Consider the following 17,770-nt stretch of genomic DNA (forward strand, 5'->3'; position numbering starts at 1 on the left):
CTACCAGGCAATATGTTATATTAAGACAAAGAGAGTAAAATAAGATCTCTGGAGTCTGGTTTGCTGTAAATTGTATTTCTGTGCTGTTATATTTCCATTCATTTCAGTCATTCCATCGTGGTCTACAAATGGTACGATAAAAGGGAGAATCCATTTGAAAAATAGTGTTTATAGCCTTGCAGCATGTAACATGAAGAGTGCAGTAAAATAAGGCCAGGCTTGATGGGATTAAAATGAGCTATCATTAAACTGGTTTAAGACGATGACAGAGGTTGTATTCCAATGCCCTTGGGATTTATAGTTCTGATTATATAGGGTTTTATTGTTCTGATTAGGGCAGTCAACAGAGAGAGACTGCAAATAGATTTTCTCATCTTATAATGAAGTCAAATAATGGTGCGTGGATGGATGGATTTCCAGCCATGTGTTGTTAGGGGCTCTGTGCAGCTGAGGGGTGTTGTGTCTTCAAGGGTTAGTTAAAATTGAAATTTCTGTGACTGACAGCACTGTTTTGTTTAATTCGTATGTTGCAACCTCTCTTCTATACTTTAACGCACAAATTCATTTTTGAGATAGAAGTCCTTTAGTTTAAGCAATGGAATATCTATTGTGTTTTCTATCACCAACTCCCACAGAACACAATATTGGTTCAGGGTACACAAGCTTCATAAAAATAAGTGTCATTCGAGATTTACGTAACGTGGGGTAGGCAGACTTGCTTCCTGTATTTCCTGATGGGAAGAGAGTCCCTGCCAGCAGTGCTGCTGAGGTTTTTAGGGATGCACAGGCTGCCTGTGATGGGCTGTCCCTGACTTCCCTCTGCATCCAGAGTCATACAATCAGTGCATTTGAGATTAGGAGGCCTATGGCATAAAGACAGTGCATCCTAATATTGAAAAGGGATATTACTTGAATAACTCGAAGAACAGAAAATTAGTACAATAGAGAAATCCAGCTCTCCAAGCATAGTTGAAAATATGCAGACCACTTAGATAAGACCACATACACTACAGCAGGAGTGGATCTGTGGAGGGAAATGATTAGTCTGACCCCCCCACCGTACACTTTTGGGGGCTTTACTTTAAACTCACTCTAGCCTGGTTCCATGGACTGGATGCGCAGTTTCATCTGAGAGAAGACCAGGCTGTGCACTCAAGACCACTCTGGGAGATAGAGCAAAGTAAGGCAGGAGGGGGTGTTTGAGCAGTTCGCTTGGAAGGTGCACTGTGAATCCAAAGTAGCACTCTAATACAGATCCACCCCGATTTCTTGATGTTAAATCATTATAACAATAAAGAACTCAGCACTCTTGAGATTTTTTGCTCATAGATCGCAAAGAAATTTACAAATGTGGTTGAAGATGATTACAGCTTTTTAAGAGAGATGATCACTGCTGGTTCTCTTGGCTTCCTTAGGGACTGTGAAAGGCATCCCTTTACACGGCAGTCAGCTCTTACCCAGAATTTTCAAAGTCACTGGCGGAGCACAGGCTAGTGTGGATCTGGCCCATAATGCTTTTTCTTTTTTACTGCACTGTACTACAGACCTTAGTTTTCTTTCATTTTAGCATGCTTTCGGATGTGTTTACCATTTTTTGACATTCAGGACAAGAAAATAAATAAATCAAAAATCTGCCTGTTTGATGGTGTTGTGAAGATACGTGGCATTGCTTCCTCGCTGTAGAGGCAAGTATTTGACAGAGGGAGCTCTCAGTTACAAGTCAAACAACAAGTCACAAAGAATAAAACCATCCTCACAGACAATTCTCACACCAACTCTGCTGACTCCTTTCCTGCCCAGTCCAGGAATTCCAGCTAGGGATCTGTATTCGTGCTTGGGAACATGAACAATCCCTTTGAGCTTACGCTGGAAAGTTCAGCTGTTGCAGCTTCTTCTCCCACACATTTTAATTTCTTGATTTTATATTTAAAAAACTGAGGAACTCCTGATGAAAATGCTTTCACAGACAGGGCAAGGCATGGCACCTTTTTCCAGGCTCCCAGCGGTAGTGACTTGATTGCAAAGGCTCAGTTTCTGTCCTTCTTTGTCCCAGACAGACTAAACACTTTCCTCTTCTTTTGTGATACTATAGTCTGTTAGCAGTGTAACACTGATTTCTGAGCCATGCGTGCTGCCCGTGATGGACAGGGCTCTGGTAGGTGTATTACTGTGGGTAGCACTGGGAGGCTTTGTTCTGAGTTTTGCCTTGCAGCACGAGACTTGCTTTTTAAAATGTTGCCGGAAACTTTTACTCAGCCAATAAAGAGCAAAAGGATTGACGCAGGAATTGCTGAAGGCCAAGGCACGGGAAAAAATAGTGGCTATCAGATGAAAGGTAGAAGCATCTACAGAAGCATGGTATGTAAAAGAGCGGTATAGGTAGAGGATGTGGTTAGGCAACCAGCAAAAGGCAAACAAAGCAACAAGCACCAGCACTGTTTTTGCAACTCTCTTGCGGGATTCAATCTACAAGAAAATAATGCATATGTGGTATTAATAGCAATTAGTAACACATGTTTATGTAGTTGGTGCTGGTTTTCAAAGGGGTCTAAAAGTCTAAATGCATTAGTGGCCAAAAAAGCAAAATGGAAAAAAAACCCACCAAACCCAATAGAAAAATAAATCTTATTTCATAATTGTTTTAACAAAGTGTTTCCAGTGCAGGGCGCATTCCCTTTCCATTGTAAATCACGTGGCAATCTCATCTGGACTAGGATATAAAAGTACAATAGCTAATGTGTCAGCTCACATGGATGAGGTCTCTGTTTACAATTCAACGTTGTAACTCCTGAGTTTAATAGGTTCATAATAACACAAAACAAACCCCATCCCTCTTTAGGAAGGCATGTACACTCACAATTAAGCTAATGAGTCATAAGCAGGTGCTTAAGTGCATAGCTGAATTTGGATTGCTAATGTGGGCTGAGTTTATGGAGCTTTTTACTCTATTATCAGGTAAAGACTTTGCACTCAAGAACTCAGACTTAATCAGCATGATAGATTTTGGAAAATTGGACATGTTAGTGCTTGATCATAGCTTACCTGCTTACGGGCATGACCATGTTCTTCTGCTGGCATGTTGGATGTACTTTTATATAAAGTTCTGGCGATAAGAAAATAGTAGACAGAAATGACAGCTAGGGGTACGATATAGAACACTAAGAAGCAAACCAGGGAGTGAGCTTCCTGCAGGATCTTCTCCGATACAGGATAGGGGGCACATGCCTCAAAAGTTATGTTTTTCTCAGGATTGTTGAAAGAATACAGATCTGAAAAAACAGCCTCTGGGATAGCAAATATCATGGAGACGATCCAAACACAACCAGCTTTACAACAGGTCTTCAGGAGTGCATCCGAGGTCTGCAGTTCCAAGGGTTTAACGATGGCTCTGTACCTAAAACCAACCAACATCACTGTCAGAATGAATACAGAAATGATGCGAGCACTGACAATGCAAACTTCTTGAGGATAAAGCCATCCCTGTTCTCGCTAAACTGAGAGTGATAGAATCGTCTTGGAAATGAAAAACAGATACTAGCTCTTTGTAATTAAGATGGAAATGTAGAAGTTAATTTTAAGCATGTATTTTAATGAATTGGCTGGCAGGGCTTGTCATTAAAGCCTTCCTAAATAAAGATGACTTCTACTGTTTGGATCAGTATCAGTAAGGGGAATCGTCTCTTCTATTTTTATGGTGCTGCCTAGAAAGGTAAATGAGGGAATTAGTATGCAAAACTGGTAAAGGTATGAAAAAGGTTAACTGTTTTATAAATACATGAAACCAAGCATATGCACCTCTCCTTTCTTCCATGTTCTTCAGATCCCAGCTGAGTGCAGTGATCTGACTCAAAATAATGCTCCAGTCTTCATTCATATTTATAAAACAGGAGCTAACACTGCTGTTGATTCATGGCTGTGATTCTGCAGCATGTGGACTGAGTCAGACATATGAGAAAAATCTGGGTAAATCTATAGATGTGTGAAAATCTGTGTGGAAATGGGACATGGAAAAAGGACCGACTGCCACGAAGGTGGATGAAGCACAGAAACCAATATAACCGGGTCCCAAAGTATGGGGGAGTCTCAATGATGCAGAAAGAAGAGAGCCCTCCAGGGGGGGCACAAGACTGGCATGAAAGGAAAGGCAGTGAAAAAGGATCCAGAGGATAAAACAGCTTAGTTGAACCGTTTTGTGCAAGCTAAGGATCTGGTCTTTTTCTCCTCTAGGCAAATTTAAATATCAAACTGCAAGCTGGACTGCTATTTATCAAATAAATACCATTTTTATTGGCTTTGAGATCTTCTAGCATACTGGAACATGATAGTCTGGCATTGTGCATGTGACTGAGCTTTCTGAGCTTTCTTAGTAAGTTTACCATAAAGTAAGTTTACCATAAAGTTAATCTGTGAAAATGTAGCATGGAATATTTATGTAACAGCTACCATAAAGAATCAAATACAGAAGCAAGTGTCTAAATGATGGATTCTGAGTTGACTTCATACAGGACGAAGACCTTGGAGCTGTGATAAATAGGATGGTTCAGTGAAAACATCAGCTTAATATTCAGCAGTATTAAAAAAAATACTACCAAACCCTCATAAACCAACAAAAAAGCAAAATGTTAGGAATTACTAGGAAAACAATGGAGAGCAAAAGAGACTATTATGCGATTATCTGTATCTCTTGGTTCACGCAACTCCTGAACAACATGTGCTGCTTTGCACACCTTAACTCGACAAAGCCCACACCAAGGGTGGAATATAACATAAATAGCCCGGGGAGATGGATAGAGATCGCTGTCTCTTCTGGCACAAGAGCCAGGGCCATCAAATGAAGCCATGTGCAAAGCAAAAAAAAAAAGTTGTTTATGCAACAGGCAGTGAAAGTCCTTGTGAAACAAGTTCAAGAAGAGGCCAAACAAGGATCTAGAAGAGAAATCCATTGAGGTTATTAAACAGACAGAAACCACATCTGCTCAGGAGGTCATCTGAAGGTTTAGGGTATCGGTGTTGTGTTGGATAGTAGTTAGATAGTTAGATAGTTGGATACTACCACTGCCGGAAGCTGGTATTGGCCTACATGGACCCTTGATCTGACACCGTGTGGCTATTCCTGTGTTGGCTGGGTTTTTTGGGAGTACAGTCGCAGTAGCATTGCTTAAATTCTGGACATGTGAACTACTTGCTGTTACATGCAATCCATAATTGCTGGCATACAAGATGAAAATCTTTTTCTGTCTTAATACTAAAATCCATGTTGGGTTTTTCTGCTCCTTGACATGCTCATGCCGATTGAACTGAAATCTCGTCTTACTTTTGTTCGTTCAGAAAAGAAGTGCGTAGAAAACTAATTGTTCAGCAACTCCTGACAGCAGTAAGATGGGAGCAGTTGTCCTGCTGACAGTGCTTTCACTGTAACCTGAGTTTAATGTCAGGCTAAAGTATTTCTGGAAAAGATATATGAACTATAAGATAAAATATTCAAATTGTGCCATATTATCTCACACTGACAATTGCTGTAGTATTGCAGTAACCATCAAATCACAAGTCATTAATTTGTTCCCAGTCTGTTCTGTGTTTACTGTTCACTTTTTACCCCACATGTCAGTCTTTTACGTTGGAAGATTTTAGAGTCTCGCTGAGTGCAGAGGACAAAGGATTTCCACTCAGTCATTTTCAGTTTTATTTTTCATCTTCCCTGACTACTTTAGTGCACCACTAGATAGCACCAATATCCTGTCTTTTCACCGCCTTAAGCAATTTCCCCTTTCTGTGCAATTGAGAAAAAAACCCCACCACCATACTGTACTTCCAGCTAATAAAAGGTCAAAAGACTTAAAAGAGTCTTTCTCACTTCACTCCATTAAAAAGAACTGCTCCAATTTTTCTAACACACCTTTTAAAATTAAATGGGAGAGCGGCTGGTTTTTTGCCTTTTTTTTTTTTTTTTTTTAGTCTATTACAATGTTCCATTTAATATTGTGCAAAATAATCTTTTCTGCTCTTTTATTAATTTCTAACTTCACACCTGCGGCATCTCCTGGCAAATCAGTTGCATCAGACCCACCTGTCAGCACTGAGAACAGTCAGGGTAAACACTGATACTCCAACTGAGGTTAACTGGATAAAAGACAGCAGCTTGCACCCAATTCTTCCGAAGAGCCAGGTATCCACAATGTAACGTGTTGCATCTACAGGCACACAAGTTAATAAAAGCAGTAGGTCTCCAAATGCCAGGCTGGTGATGAAGATGTTTGGAACCGTCTGCATTGATTTAATCTTGAAAAAGACTTTGATGAGTATAGCATTTCCAAGGAGACCCACTGAAATGATCACAGCATATGTAACATAAATTGTGCACAGTATTTCTAATCCTGGAAAGGAGTCTTCGGTCCATTTTTCATTTGTGGTTTCATTATCAATGATTGATTTCAGTTCTGTACCATTTGTAGATGCACACAAAGTCTGATTAGCTGAATGCAAGTATACTTGAGACATTTCTTTAACTCTTTCTTCTCCCCAGGCTGGACTTAAATTGATCCAAAAATTGTTTAATATTTAGCTTGTAGCATATCAGCAAGGTCAATAGAAAGGTACAGATTTGTGTCTGAAATTAAGATTCCCGTTGCACATTAACTACTTTCATCCCCTTCTGGGTCTCAAAACATGCCTAGGAGAAATGCACACAGATCTTGTTCTGAACTGTGTAGGAGGTGGAGAATTTTTTTATTGGCTTTTCAGCTAGTGGAGCAGAGAGGGAGGAGAAAAAAAGAGAAAAGGGGTTTCTTTAAAGATATTAGCTGAAATGATGGTTGGGTTTTTGTTTTGTTTTGTTTTGTTTTTCTTGGAGGTATCTGGCAAATAAATACTGTATTGTAATTACTGTAGTATTAGTGTTTGCATATTACCTAGCAAATGTTTGTTAGTATTTTTCAAAATATCCTAAAAAGGAAATAAAATGAAAACCTGAAATAGTGTTCTCAATAGTATGGGTAAGCATAGAATACACTAATTTAATATAAAACTCTACAGTATACCTTAATGGCAGATAAAATATCTCAAAATATATATAGTATTTGTTGAAAAAGACAAAGAGACAGCCTGTGCTTGTCTGTGTTCTGATTAGCATTTCCATCACAGAAATGCAGTCACCTTCCAAAAGGCCATGTAAGACAGAAATTTATGACCATAATCCTGCTAACGCTTACATTAAAGCTTAGGTTTGTCCCTTGTAACAATCCCATTGCCATCAAAACCAGAACTTACGCTGAAGTTTGAACGAGTTTATAGATGGTCACTGTATGGAAGCCTGTTCTCTTGCAATAATATGTGTATTTATTGGCTTTGGATGGTACAATGGATGATTCAAGTCTTCTGGGAGAAAAATAACTTTTCATGATGCTATCTCAATCAAACCTGTTAGTAGTATGGGTTTTCTTATCTTTAGATTAGTCAACAGTCAAATCTGGAACTGCTCTGTGATGAACCCCTGACTAACTTTAATGTAAACTAAGGTATGAGGAATTTGATCTATCAGGTTAAATCTCCTGAAATGAAGAAACCCAAGATCTCATTCCTAAATAATGGAAGTGGAAAGGATATCAAAGGTCTGAACTTTATGCCTTGAAAATGAAGATCAGTAGCTGGAGTATTTTTTCCTCCAAATTGTTCTTCAGCTATGACATTCGAGTGGAGAAGGTGCCCTGCTCAAATTACAAAAGCAATCTTACAGCCGAGTCCCTTTATCTTTAGCTGCACACACACAGCCACTCAGATACACAAAATCAAGTTCGTTTCATTTACTTAAAAAAAACGCCTCTAAAACACACTATAGGTCTAATTTTCCCTCTCTCAATCCCAATCCTTGCAAACACACCTGTGCCATAGGTGTCGGGTGGTGATAGACCAGATGGTAGATGGTAGATGGTAGATTAGATGGAAGACCAATGCTGTGGGCGGGGGGAAGGAGGAGTCACTGATACAAAAAGGATGCATGGGTTAAAAATTCCAACTACTTGTTTTTGAAAGTGCTTTTAGAAGAGACGTTCTTGTCACGATCAACCATAATATGTCCTTTTATGCAGGCGCAGTATGTAGGTTGCTCACAGATTTAGGTGCCTTTGAGGATGCCCGATTATGTTGTCCACCCACACTGGCGTAGTACTGTGCATTATATTTAATATAGAGTTCGGCAACTGTAGCAGATTGTGACAGCTTAATGTCAGATAGTTACATAAAATGTTTAGATTTCCTGTATAGCAGAAGTAAGGTATCACCAAACATCGGGAACTAATTGCTATCCACCAAATGTTGAATACTGAAGGCTGGCATCAGAATGAAACATCAGGTGTTAAGGTGAGACTGGAATTTAGCTGAAAGAAACTTGTTACTTGCCTTGAATTGCACTAGAGGTTGGTTGATGCCCCAAAGTTCAGCTAGCAGCATAGATCCCAAACTCTTACAGTCCCAGAGCTTTCAGAGCCATCCGAGAGATCTGTGCTGACAGCGTGAAATCTGAGGCTTGGTTTATTCTGTCGCTCGATCATTTTGTATGGCAGGATAGAGGACCAGAACTAATACCCCTCTGTGTCAGAGATAATCCAGAGGACAGGAGACTCTTGAGCTATGAGATGCTCCCAGCTCTTGGTTTGGGGGATGATTCAGGTGTGAAGGGAAAGGTGACAGACCTCCCAACCCATTTTTAAACCTCTTGAGGACACCAACGTGTGCCACAGATGAAAGCAACCCCAGAAAGCGGCAAGGGCTTAAAATTCTGTTTAGTCCTGGTGCTTCGTGTGCTGGACCTGAATTCATGTATCTGAACCCGGATGCTAAGTCTGATGCTTCCCACTTCAGAAGCCCGCATTACCAGGAAACACAGACACGTTTTCCCTGCCTTCTCTCTAATAAACCACAGTATATATGTCTAACCCAGGTCACAGCAATGTTAAAATCTACTTGGTTTTCTCTTTCTACTGAGAGATTATATTTTTCCCAGCTTTCTGCCTCCTTGGGGGAATCTGGCAGAATGAAGTTCCTTCATTACTCACAGTTCTTCCTACAGTCCTTGTATTACTGCAGGTTTTAGCGAGTCGGCCAGGATGCTCTCTGTGGAGCACAAGATATTGTCTTAGTCAGTCCTTAGGAGGTGAAAAATATTATTTTGAAAAAGCACACACAATAACATTCTCTAGACCCAACAAAAGCCTGAAGGACAGATAGTAAACATCAAATAAGCAATTTGTTTATAGCAGTAGAATTTCAGTGTTTCTGCTCATCAATTTTGTCTGCTCTTCATTAGTGTGATGGGTAGAAACCAGGCAGGAGAAAACACACTGCGTTTTTAACACAGATTCTGATAGCTTTCAGTTGTGCAAATGCAGCTGAAAAGGAGGAGAATGGCTTCATTATTCCAAACAGTAAACAACTCCAAGGCATTATTTTAGAGCTCTGTCTTCTGGTGAAAAGCAATTTGGGTAATTCTGGCTATTGTTTAAAATACCAGAAAACACACAAAACATTCACGGAAAATGAATGTTCCTTTTGAACTCCATGCTGCAAAAAAACCTCAAGTGAAATACTCAAGAGTATATCATTTAGCTGTATTTTTAATGCAAATTTTCTGTTTTAATGCAGTGTGACTGCTGACTTAAGTCGTTTCCATGTGCTGCGTAGTGTCACCCACTCAGAAAAATCTCTTTCGGAACCATTTGCTCTGCACCAAGCCAACACATGGAGAAAACAGCCAAAATCTTAACTCCCATTAAAGAAATTGATTTTCCAAAATTGTAGTTACTCTGTGTAGTGCATTTTTGTTATTTCTGTATACATTGGTCACACAGAATTGATCAGTATTTGTACAAATATAGCTAGAGTGCTAGGAACACAAAACTGATACACAGTGAACTACAGCTATATTAGCCAGCCTGGGTTTTTTTAGGACTATTTTAACTCACTTTCTTAGGTCATTCTTTGTATCATTTCTGCATAGATCTATTTAGTTTTCTTAATTCTTCTTTTATGCCTCAAACTCATTTTCGACCCTTGCTTTAATTGTCTCTCCTAGCAATTTCACCATCTGTTTATTGCTGGCTGATGTATCTCTCTGTCTCTCCGCTGAGCGAACTGACGTTTATGTTCTTGGGGTGTTAACAGCAGAGAGATACCGAACAGCTTGTCTATCTTAGTCCTGAAATTTGGTAGACTCTGTTGTGGCATCATCTCTTATAAAAGGCTTTACTCAGATTAGGATCTCTTCTACGGAGGAGCCTTATTGCTGTCCTGGTGCCCAGACTGTTCACCACAGAGCAGGACTCTGCTGTGGGGTCACCACAGGCACATTCTTCTTATTCCTCCCCGGGGATAGAAAATTGATTTGAAGTCTAGCAGTCTGCCCAAATCAATGTAAATCTTTCCCTTCCAGCAAATCTCAGTAGCCTTCCTTTTAGATTGTGTTCTTTTGACATAAAGGCAAAGGAGGGCTTTTTGCTCCTCCATCAAGAAGTTCTAATCTGGAGCCCTTTCACAACTCTCGCTTATGAGCTAGACTCTGGAGTTATAACTGGAATTTTGTTATCTGAAATACCTTTTTCTCCCTACTGTTTGCTGAACTGGCTTTGCCACCTTTGTGTTGGGAAGAGGAGTCCCTGCTCTAGAGACAACAGGCTCAGGGATGGGCATGCGTCATCACCCCGTTTCTGACTTGCATCTATGTTGCAGCTTTAGTGTCTTCTCTTTAAATTGAAATTGCCAATACCGTTACAAGTAATGGCAAGATGAGGGGGCAAAGAGTATCATAACACAGCAATAGTAAGAATGAAGGTTTTATCTGACAGCCATTTGATGGGCTGTGTGACTTGTGTGACTCTTCCCAATCGATTTTCTAGTGTTCAGGCAGGTGAGTATTAAATGGGAAAGCCTGAATGCATACCCAGGGTGAGTGCCGATGCCAGAGACAGTGGTCTATGCTTAGAGCAAATTTCTAACACACCGGGGTTGTTTCCAGTTCTGCTCTGTCCTACTGCGAGAACGGGAATGAGTCATTTCCATGTGCTACATCTGAGTCCCTCCCTAAAGAGAGAGGACGTCACCTCCCCACCTTGCCAGGCATCCCTTTTGGAGCTACCAGTGTCAGGCAATGGGGAGGCAGGTTGAGTAAGGCACTGCCGGCACTGGGCTTCTTTACTTGTAAGCACGAGAGCCTGGTTTCAGTGTCTGTTTTTCACCACTAAGTGGGAACATCTTCTCTATCCTGTATTTTGATTTTTTTAGCATTGCCCAGTGTCCTCAGCATTTGGAGACAAAACAAATACTGAGCTATTAAAAGGGAAAATATCTTTTTAGGACACTTTAATGACAGTTTCCTTGGATGTGTCACATTCATAGCAGAGTCAAAGACTACCCATTTAGGAGAAAAATACATTGGTTTATTCCTGGGTGTATCTTGCTATTACCTGTGTGGAGTTAATTCTGCACCAAGGGCAGAGGGAGCTGTGCAGGCACTGGGATTCAGGGCATCAAAGCCTGCAGCAACATTTGATTGGAACTGCATCCCTCTTTTTTGGAACTGAAGACGAGCTATCCAGTTACACTGTCAAATACCACAAGACTTATCAGCATGTCTAGGAGCAAAAATAACACTGCCCGAGCCCTCAGTGTAACGAAGATGAGATGGAAGGTCAGTTCAGATGAACTGTCAGGAGCAGCATTCGGTGATACAGCAACGACGCGTATCTTCTTGGTTAAAAGCTAAGAAAACAGCTTCTGATTTTGTTAAAATGTCTAATTCCAGATTATTCAGTGGAGTTAGTGGGACTCAGTCTGCCTGTGAGGGGATCTCAAATGCTCTCATTAATCAATGGCTCCAAATACCTTTTACCCTGTTTCTCCATTCTTGCATCCCTTCCAGTCTTTTCCAAGAGTTCCCTCAGCCAGCCAGCATACCAATGGGAATGGCCGGTGAAATACTGGTGTCAGTTCTCAGAAAAAAGAGAATAATAAACATGGGAGTGTATCCTTGAATTTCTTCCATTACAGGAACAATCAGGCAATGAAATAATAAAACAAGCATAATTCTTTTGGGCATCCTTGAAACTCTCAATGATACATTTAATTTAGAACCATTATAGTGCCATTACATGCTAAATACTTTCTGATACCTAAAAGCACAGAGTATTGTGCATTAAGACTTAACAATCATCTTACGCAATAGGTAATTATCTTCCTGGTATTTTGATTTTTAATCTCAAATCGCTTCCCATAATGCCATTTCTTTCGTTGTCCCAATAATAACTGCCTGCTAAATTTAGAAAGAATTATCCATCTTGGGCATAAGTATTGCTAACCTGTATTGCTAACCGCTACTGTAGATTCATAAACTGTCAGAAGAAAACTTAAAACAAGCTGCACTGACCTTTAACTGTCATCCTATGTCATATTTCTCTGTCACACGGTTATCAAAACACTGTACATACATTGAGCTAGAAGGCAGCTTTAGCCACTTGTCCATGTGGAGACATAAAAAATCTCCAGGGACCCTTGAGTGGGCTGTCTAGACCTTGGATCGGCATCCGCTGACTTAGTTGGTACGATGGTGGTGGAGTTTTGTGCCAGTCTAAATAGCAAGATGGAACCGAGGAGGGTTTTGCCCGAGTCACCACAGCTGCTGCAGTGATTTTACTATCATTTTTTTCTTTCTTTTGCATCGTCTAACCTATTGTTAGCAACCCACTGAGATCTGATAATTGTCTTCACAGATAAATATACTTTCAGAAATCCTTCTTTCATTGGTTTAAAATAGAGCACACATTTCCTGGTGTATGCATCGCTAAAAATAAGCAATCTAGGAGTAAATGAGAATGACTTAGAAATCAAAGGAGCTTTTAGATTAATGCTTTCTCAGAGAGCAAGCAGAGTCAAGGGATACAATCAAAACTGCGGGGAGGAGGACATGTTTGTCCCAATAATGTGCTGCTGCCCGTCAGGTCACGTTCGCAGCAGAGCTGTGGAATCATTTCAAATTATGAGGATATGAATCACAAGCGCATAGCAATTTTTTATTAGATTTGTCTTTGTGCATGTCCTCTCCCTGTGAAAACCATCGATGCTCAATTCTGTGACAGAATGTCGGCATAGATACTTTGGAGAAGAGCAAATGTAATGGCACTGGCACCGAAGATATTATTTCAGCCCAAAGAAAATTACACATCTTCATTCAAGCTGACAACCTAAACAATGCCATGCTTGAAACATAAATGATGCGCTGCTTAGATGGAAAAGCCACAAGGCATATGATGGAGAGAGGAAGTGAGCTAACTGCCTTCCCAGAACAAATAGCGCTTTGCATTTTACATAAGCAAGTTGACAGGTTTTTAAAAATTTACTTCCAGATTTTGCTTTTTGAATAGAAAAAAACAATCAAGAGGAAGAATGGAGACCTGACATTGTTCCACGCAGTGCAGCTTGCTCTTCTTCCCACTGTTACACCTCCAAAGCAGGAAACACACTGACGGATCTGCCCAAGAAATGGCTTTTACAGCCGTTTCTTGGCAGCCTGAGAAATCTTAAGTATTTGTCCTGTTTTGAGCGACACAGGATTAATTTCCCTTTCAGTAATTTTAGTTTGCAGTAAGGTCTCTTCTAATACTTGGGAAAACTGCATTTTTAGAAGACTCTGTGAATTTGTGAAAATACTTACTTTCTAGCCAGCAATGGTGTGCAGGTTTCGAGGTCTCAGTGTTTTCGAGCTCGCCGGGTGCGGAGATGAGGAGGAGCGAGACCCGGGCACTGGACCCAAGCTGCCAACAAGGTTAGTTCATGCCATGAACGGCACATTCCATAGAAATCAGAAAGTTTGCTGAGGAGTCCTCTCTCTCCCGTGACGGCTGCCATCCCGAGAACTCCTCGCCCCGGTGCCGCAGCCCTGAGCCCGTCCCTTCCTCCCGAAGCCGCAGCGCTGGCAGTGTCCCACATGGGCTGTCACTGCGGGGAGCGCACGGCTTCTATGGATAGAATGGGCCGGGGTTAGTTCGGGTATTTTATGTTGGTACTGGGATCAATAATGGTTCTTTAACATAATTAATGTTCGTTATTTAGTATTATTCTATTAAATCTGTTTATATGTCAGCCCTTGGGTTTCCTTGTATTTTCCTGTTTCCCATTCCCGGGTGGGGAGGGGTCATCAGGTGAGAGAGTAATTGTCTAAATGACATTAAATTGTTATGAGTTCTTTGAACCATAACAGTATTCTGGCACTTTTCTCACTACTTGTCCAGCTTTTATCCAAATCCTTGTTGCTTCTAATCATTTAATAATGTTATGAGGGTATTCAGCAAGAACTTGAGAAAATCAAAGTACATTTCATCTTTTATCAGGAATGTAATAAAACAATTCCAGCATGTGGGAGACAAGGCCAGTCTCATGTTGCTCTTGTATTGATCGTCTTTTGCTGCCTTTTTATTTTAGAGTAGAGTACTAGAAAATAGAGTTGGGAGGACTTTCAACAGGTCTTCCTGTCCATCCTTTGCCCTAAGGCAAAACCAAGTTTACTTATTCTGGCAGATATTTGTCTTATCACTATGAGTGGTTTTTAAGACCTGCAATGATGGAAATTCCATGTGCACTCCAGACCTTAAATGGTTACCTAATGTCTAGTCTAAATTTAAGCCTATTATCTTCTGTCCTATAAAGTGTATGCAGAAAGAATTACTGCATGAATGAGGACAGTGAGGGTCAAAGCAAGATGATAGAGAAGGGAATGGGGTCAGTCTGCCCATCCCCTTAGACTTATTGATATCATGGCAGAAACCAACTGATGGAAAAGGGACTCAGGGGAGGACTAAAGCTCCAGTTCCTCCAAAAACCTCCACAGCCTCCCTCCTTGCCCTCGCCGCCCCCCTGGGGCGTGCAGCAGCCAGGTTAGGGGTGCAAGGGGAGTCGGGCACAGCTTTAGCACCCAGCACTACAGCCCAGCGTGTCCTGCTTCGCACTGCAAAGCTGGGAAAACCTGTACTCAGCAGCAGATTATGGGACAATGAGTTTACTAATGGAAATAAAGAATACAAGCAGAGGATGGTAGTTCAAAGGTGCAACATATCAAACTATTTTATATTCAATTTCTTTCTCATTGAAAACAATTTCAAGTTACAAACAAGTGGGTCTGAGGTGGAACTTGTTTGCATGTTTTTAATGCTAACATTTCTCCCAGAAAGCCAAGGAACTGAAGGTGATCTGTCTAATTTCAAGTAGGCTGGCTGTAGCTACTGTACATTGAAATACTCATCTTTTTCCACTAATTGCTGTGTGGGAGTTATTCACAGAATGAAAGAACCTTTTGTATTTGCGATCATACATACCAGCTCTAAGACATCGCTCCATTTTATTTTTTTTACTTTTCTGTCATCGGTAAAGGATAGTATTTTACTATATTAGCAATCATCAAAAAGTCTTTATTTGAATGATACAGAGAAAGGCATTCAAAACTGAAACTAGGATGCAGTTGAGCAGGCAAGTTACCAATTCAAACACATTTGTTGAAATAAAGCCCCTCTTCAGTAAGAGAGGAAAGTTAAGTCTCTCCTGTGATGTTATGAAATGGAGTTTATCTCCTGCTGTATTCACAGTAAAGTACTGCTGAAGAGCAAACTTCTCAATCACCACCTGCAAAGATGGTAGGATTTTATCTGCTATTGGTCTGGTTTATTTGCAGGAGAGGTGATCTGAAAACTTTGTTGTACACATGGATACCCTTTAGAGGTGGGAGTTTCAATTTTTTTTGTTTCCACATTCCATTTGAAAGTACTGGGCAATGTTTTTGAACATCTAAACACGCATCCACATCACTTTAGAGATCTAAATCCAAGTCAGCAGTGCCAGCATGTCTGAAAATAAAAACTGAAAGGAACATTTTGGAAAGCTGAGTCCAATTTCTTAACTGATCAAAGTCCATCTCAGAAAAAGTAAGGAAAGGTACTGACTGAGGAGCCTAGACGTCCATGCCTGAGACAGTCAGCCACTAGGCTCAAAAATATGACTTGAAACTCAGTAGTATGGATATTAGGTTCCGAGGGTAAGTATCAGATGAAGAAGAGAGCAGAGGGATCACAGGAGGGTGCAAAGAGAAAAAAAAGGAGGCAGACTATGAGAAGGGCTAATGATGAGGAATGGAATGTTTCCACTCTGTTTAACATGAGGGCTAATATCAGAAGCACAGAGGGAACAAATCCTTATGTGGTCAGTATTGCCACTCCACTAAAGCTTAGAGAGTTAAGTCATGGGATGTTTTAGCTCTATAATTGTGTTCAGAACAATAACTGTATGCTAAAAGTAATTATTTCGATCAATGTTTATTTCTACATGCCACAAAAGAGAATCATCATTAGATAATCAGAAGAAAACAAACTCAGTATCAGTGAAAAAGTCTTGCTTTCTGTGGATAGTGTAGCCCTGTATCCATGGGTAGTATTCTTCGTGAACAAGGATGTTCGGTCTCACCATCTTCCAGAGGTACAGCACTCGGGTTGTAATGAACTTCAGCTATGGAAAAGAATTAGGGAAAATTTGCCATGATTATAATTTGGTTTAATTTCTTTACAAAGGAACCTGACTATGCACAACTCTGCATTTTTGGGAATGCATGAGAAAGACTCTCGTGCTCCCTAACTGGAAGCAGGTCCCGTGAGAATGACAGCCAGCTGGCACAGGGTAGAATATCTCTTAGGTGCCTAAGGTGGAGGCTGAGCAGAGAATTTCTGTCCTTTTGCATCTTAAGGGCTTTTTTACTTTCCTTAGTACAGCGAAAGCCATCTGTAACACAGCCATTAACCCCCAAATTAGGTCTGGCAGAGACCAAGCAGTGAAAGGTTTCTTATTTATTCCCATTGGTTGGGATTTGACAGTCACTGTAGGGAATCTTTTACGTTCTAGTCTGTGCAATGCACATCGTTTTTCTTACCGATCCTAAAATTTATATCTGGAGAAGTCCTGGGAAGGAAATCTGAACCATTGAAAGTTGAAGTTGTTCCGTTAGAATTTGGACTCCACAAAGCCTGGGATCGTGAGGTGTGGTTTAAACACCTTGGTATAGATCCAGCAGTTGCACCTGACCCGCTCCAGTCTGAAATCAGAGGGTGGAAGGCACAGGAATAAAATTCTGTATGGGTGTCACATCTCAAACTACTAGAGATCAGGGAGGAGAAAGGTCTGCGCTTGCTTCTTGTGCCATCCTTGTACCTGCCCTGAAGCTCTGCAGCACAACGCACAGTTCCTGCTGTTAATTTTTACACTAACTCTGTCGCACTTGTGCAGGTGGGGCTGGATACCAGCAACTCAGTCTTCTATTTCCCCTGTAGGGACCCAATCTAGTAATACTAACTTGGATAAAGTCATGCTGAAGAAGACAGGAGGCACACAAAGGAGAGGAATGGCAGCCTTACCCGTAGTGTATCGTACAGCATCGAGTTGGCTCATGCTCAAGAGAGAACACCCTGTGTGCTACTTAGAGCTGAATTCCCCCTCTGCAAATGGAAAGCTACGTATTCCTCGCAGCACACACTGCACAGGACTGCTGTGTACAGGACATATGTGCTCATACAGGATTTTTAGTCTGGTTTCCTGAAAAGACTAAACCGACTGATTTAGCTTCTCCTGTGTTATACCCATTCATAATGTCAACTAATTTTGACAGCTATACAGAGGTACTGAAGTTATTTCATTCTTCCACATTTCTGTGAAAAATCAACATCACTGGGGTAGCCCAGAACGAGCCACAGTA

General features: G+C 40.8%; 2 protein-coding genes across 2 annotated transcripts in view; both read right to left on the reverse strand.

Moving 5' to 3' along the window:
• Window positions 1–2,058: 2,058 nt before the first annotated feature.
• On the reverse strand, window positions 2,059–6,498 carry BRS3 (bombesin-like receptor 3). The gene is made up of 3 exons (XM_009881703.1): window positions 6,068–6,498; window positions 3,043–3,394; window positions 2,059–2,466 (listed from the first exon to the last, which is right to left on the reverse strand). The coding sequence occupies exons 1-3, from the start codon at window positions 6,496–6,498 to the stop codon at window positions 2,059–2,061; spliced, it is 1,191 nt and encodes a 396-aa protein (XP_009880005.1).
• Window positions 6,499–16,383: 9,885 nt separating this feature from the next.
• Window positions 16,384–17,770, reverse strand: part of GPR112 (G protein-coupled receptor 112) — a 28,773-nt gene continuing 27,386 nt past the window's right edge. Inside the window, exon 14 of the mRNA XM_009881792.1 lies at window positions 16,384–16,533. Within this exon, the coding sequence (XP_009880094.1) occupies window positions 16,384–16,533 (150 nt within the window). The remainder of the gene's footprint in view (window positions 16,534–17,770) is intronic.

This window comes from Charadrius vociferus, unplaced genomic scaffold, assembly GCF_000708025.1.
Source record: "Charadrius vociferus isolate BGI_N301 unplaced genomic scaffold, ASM70802v2 scaffold472, whole genome shotgun sequence".
Classification (NCBI taxonomy): Eukaryota; Metazoa; Chordata; class Aves; order Charadriiformes; family Charadriidae; genus Charadrius; species Charadrius vociferus.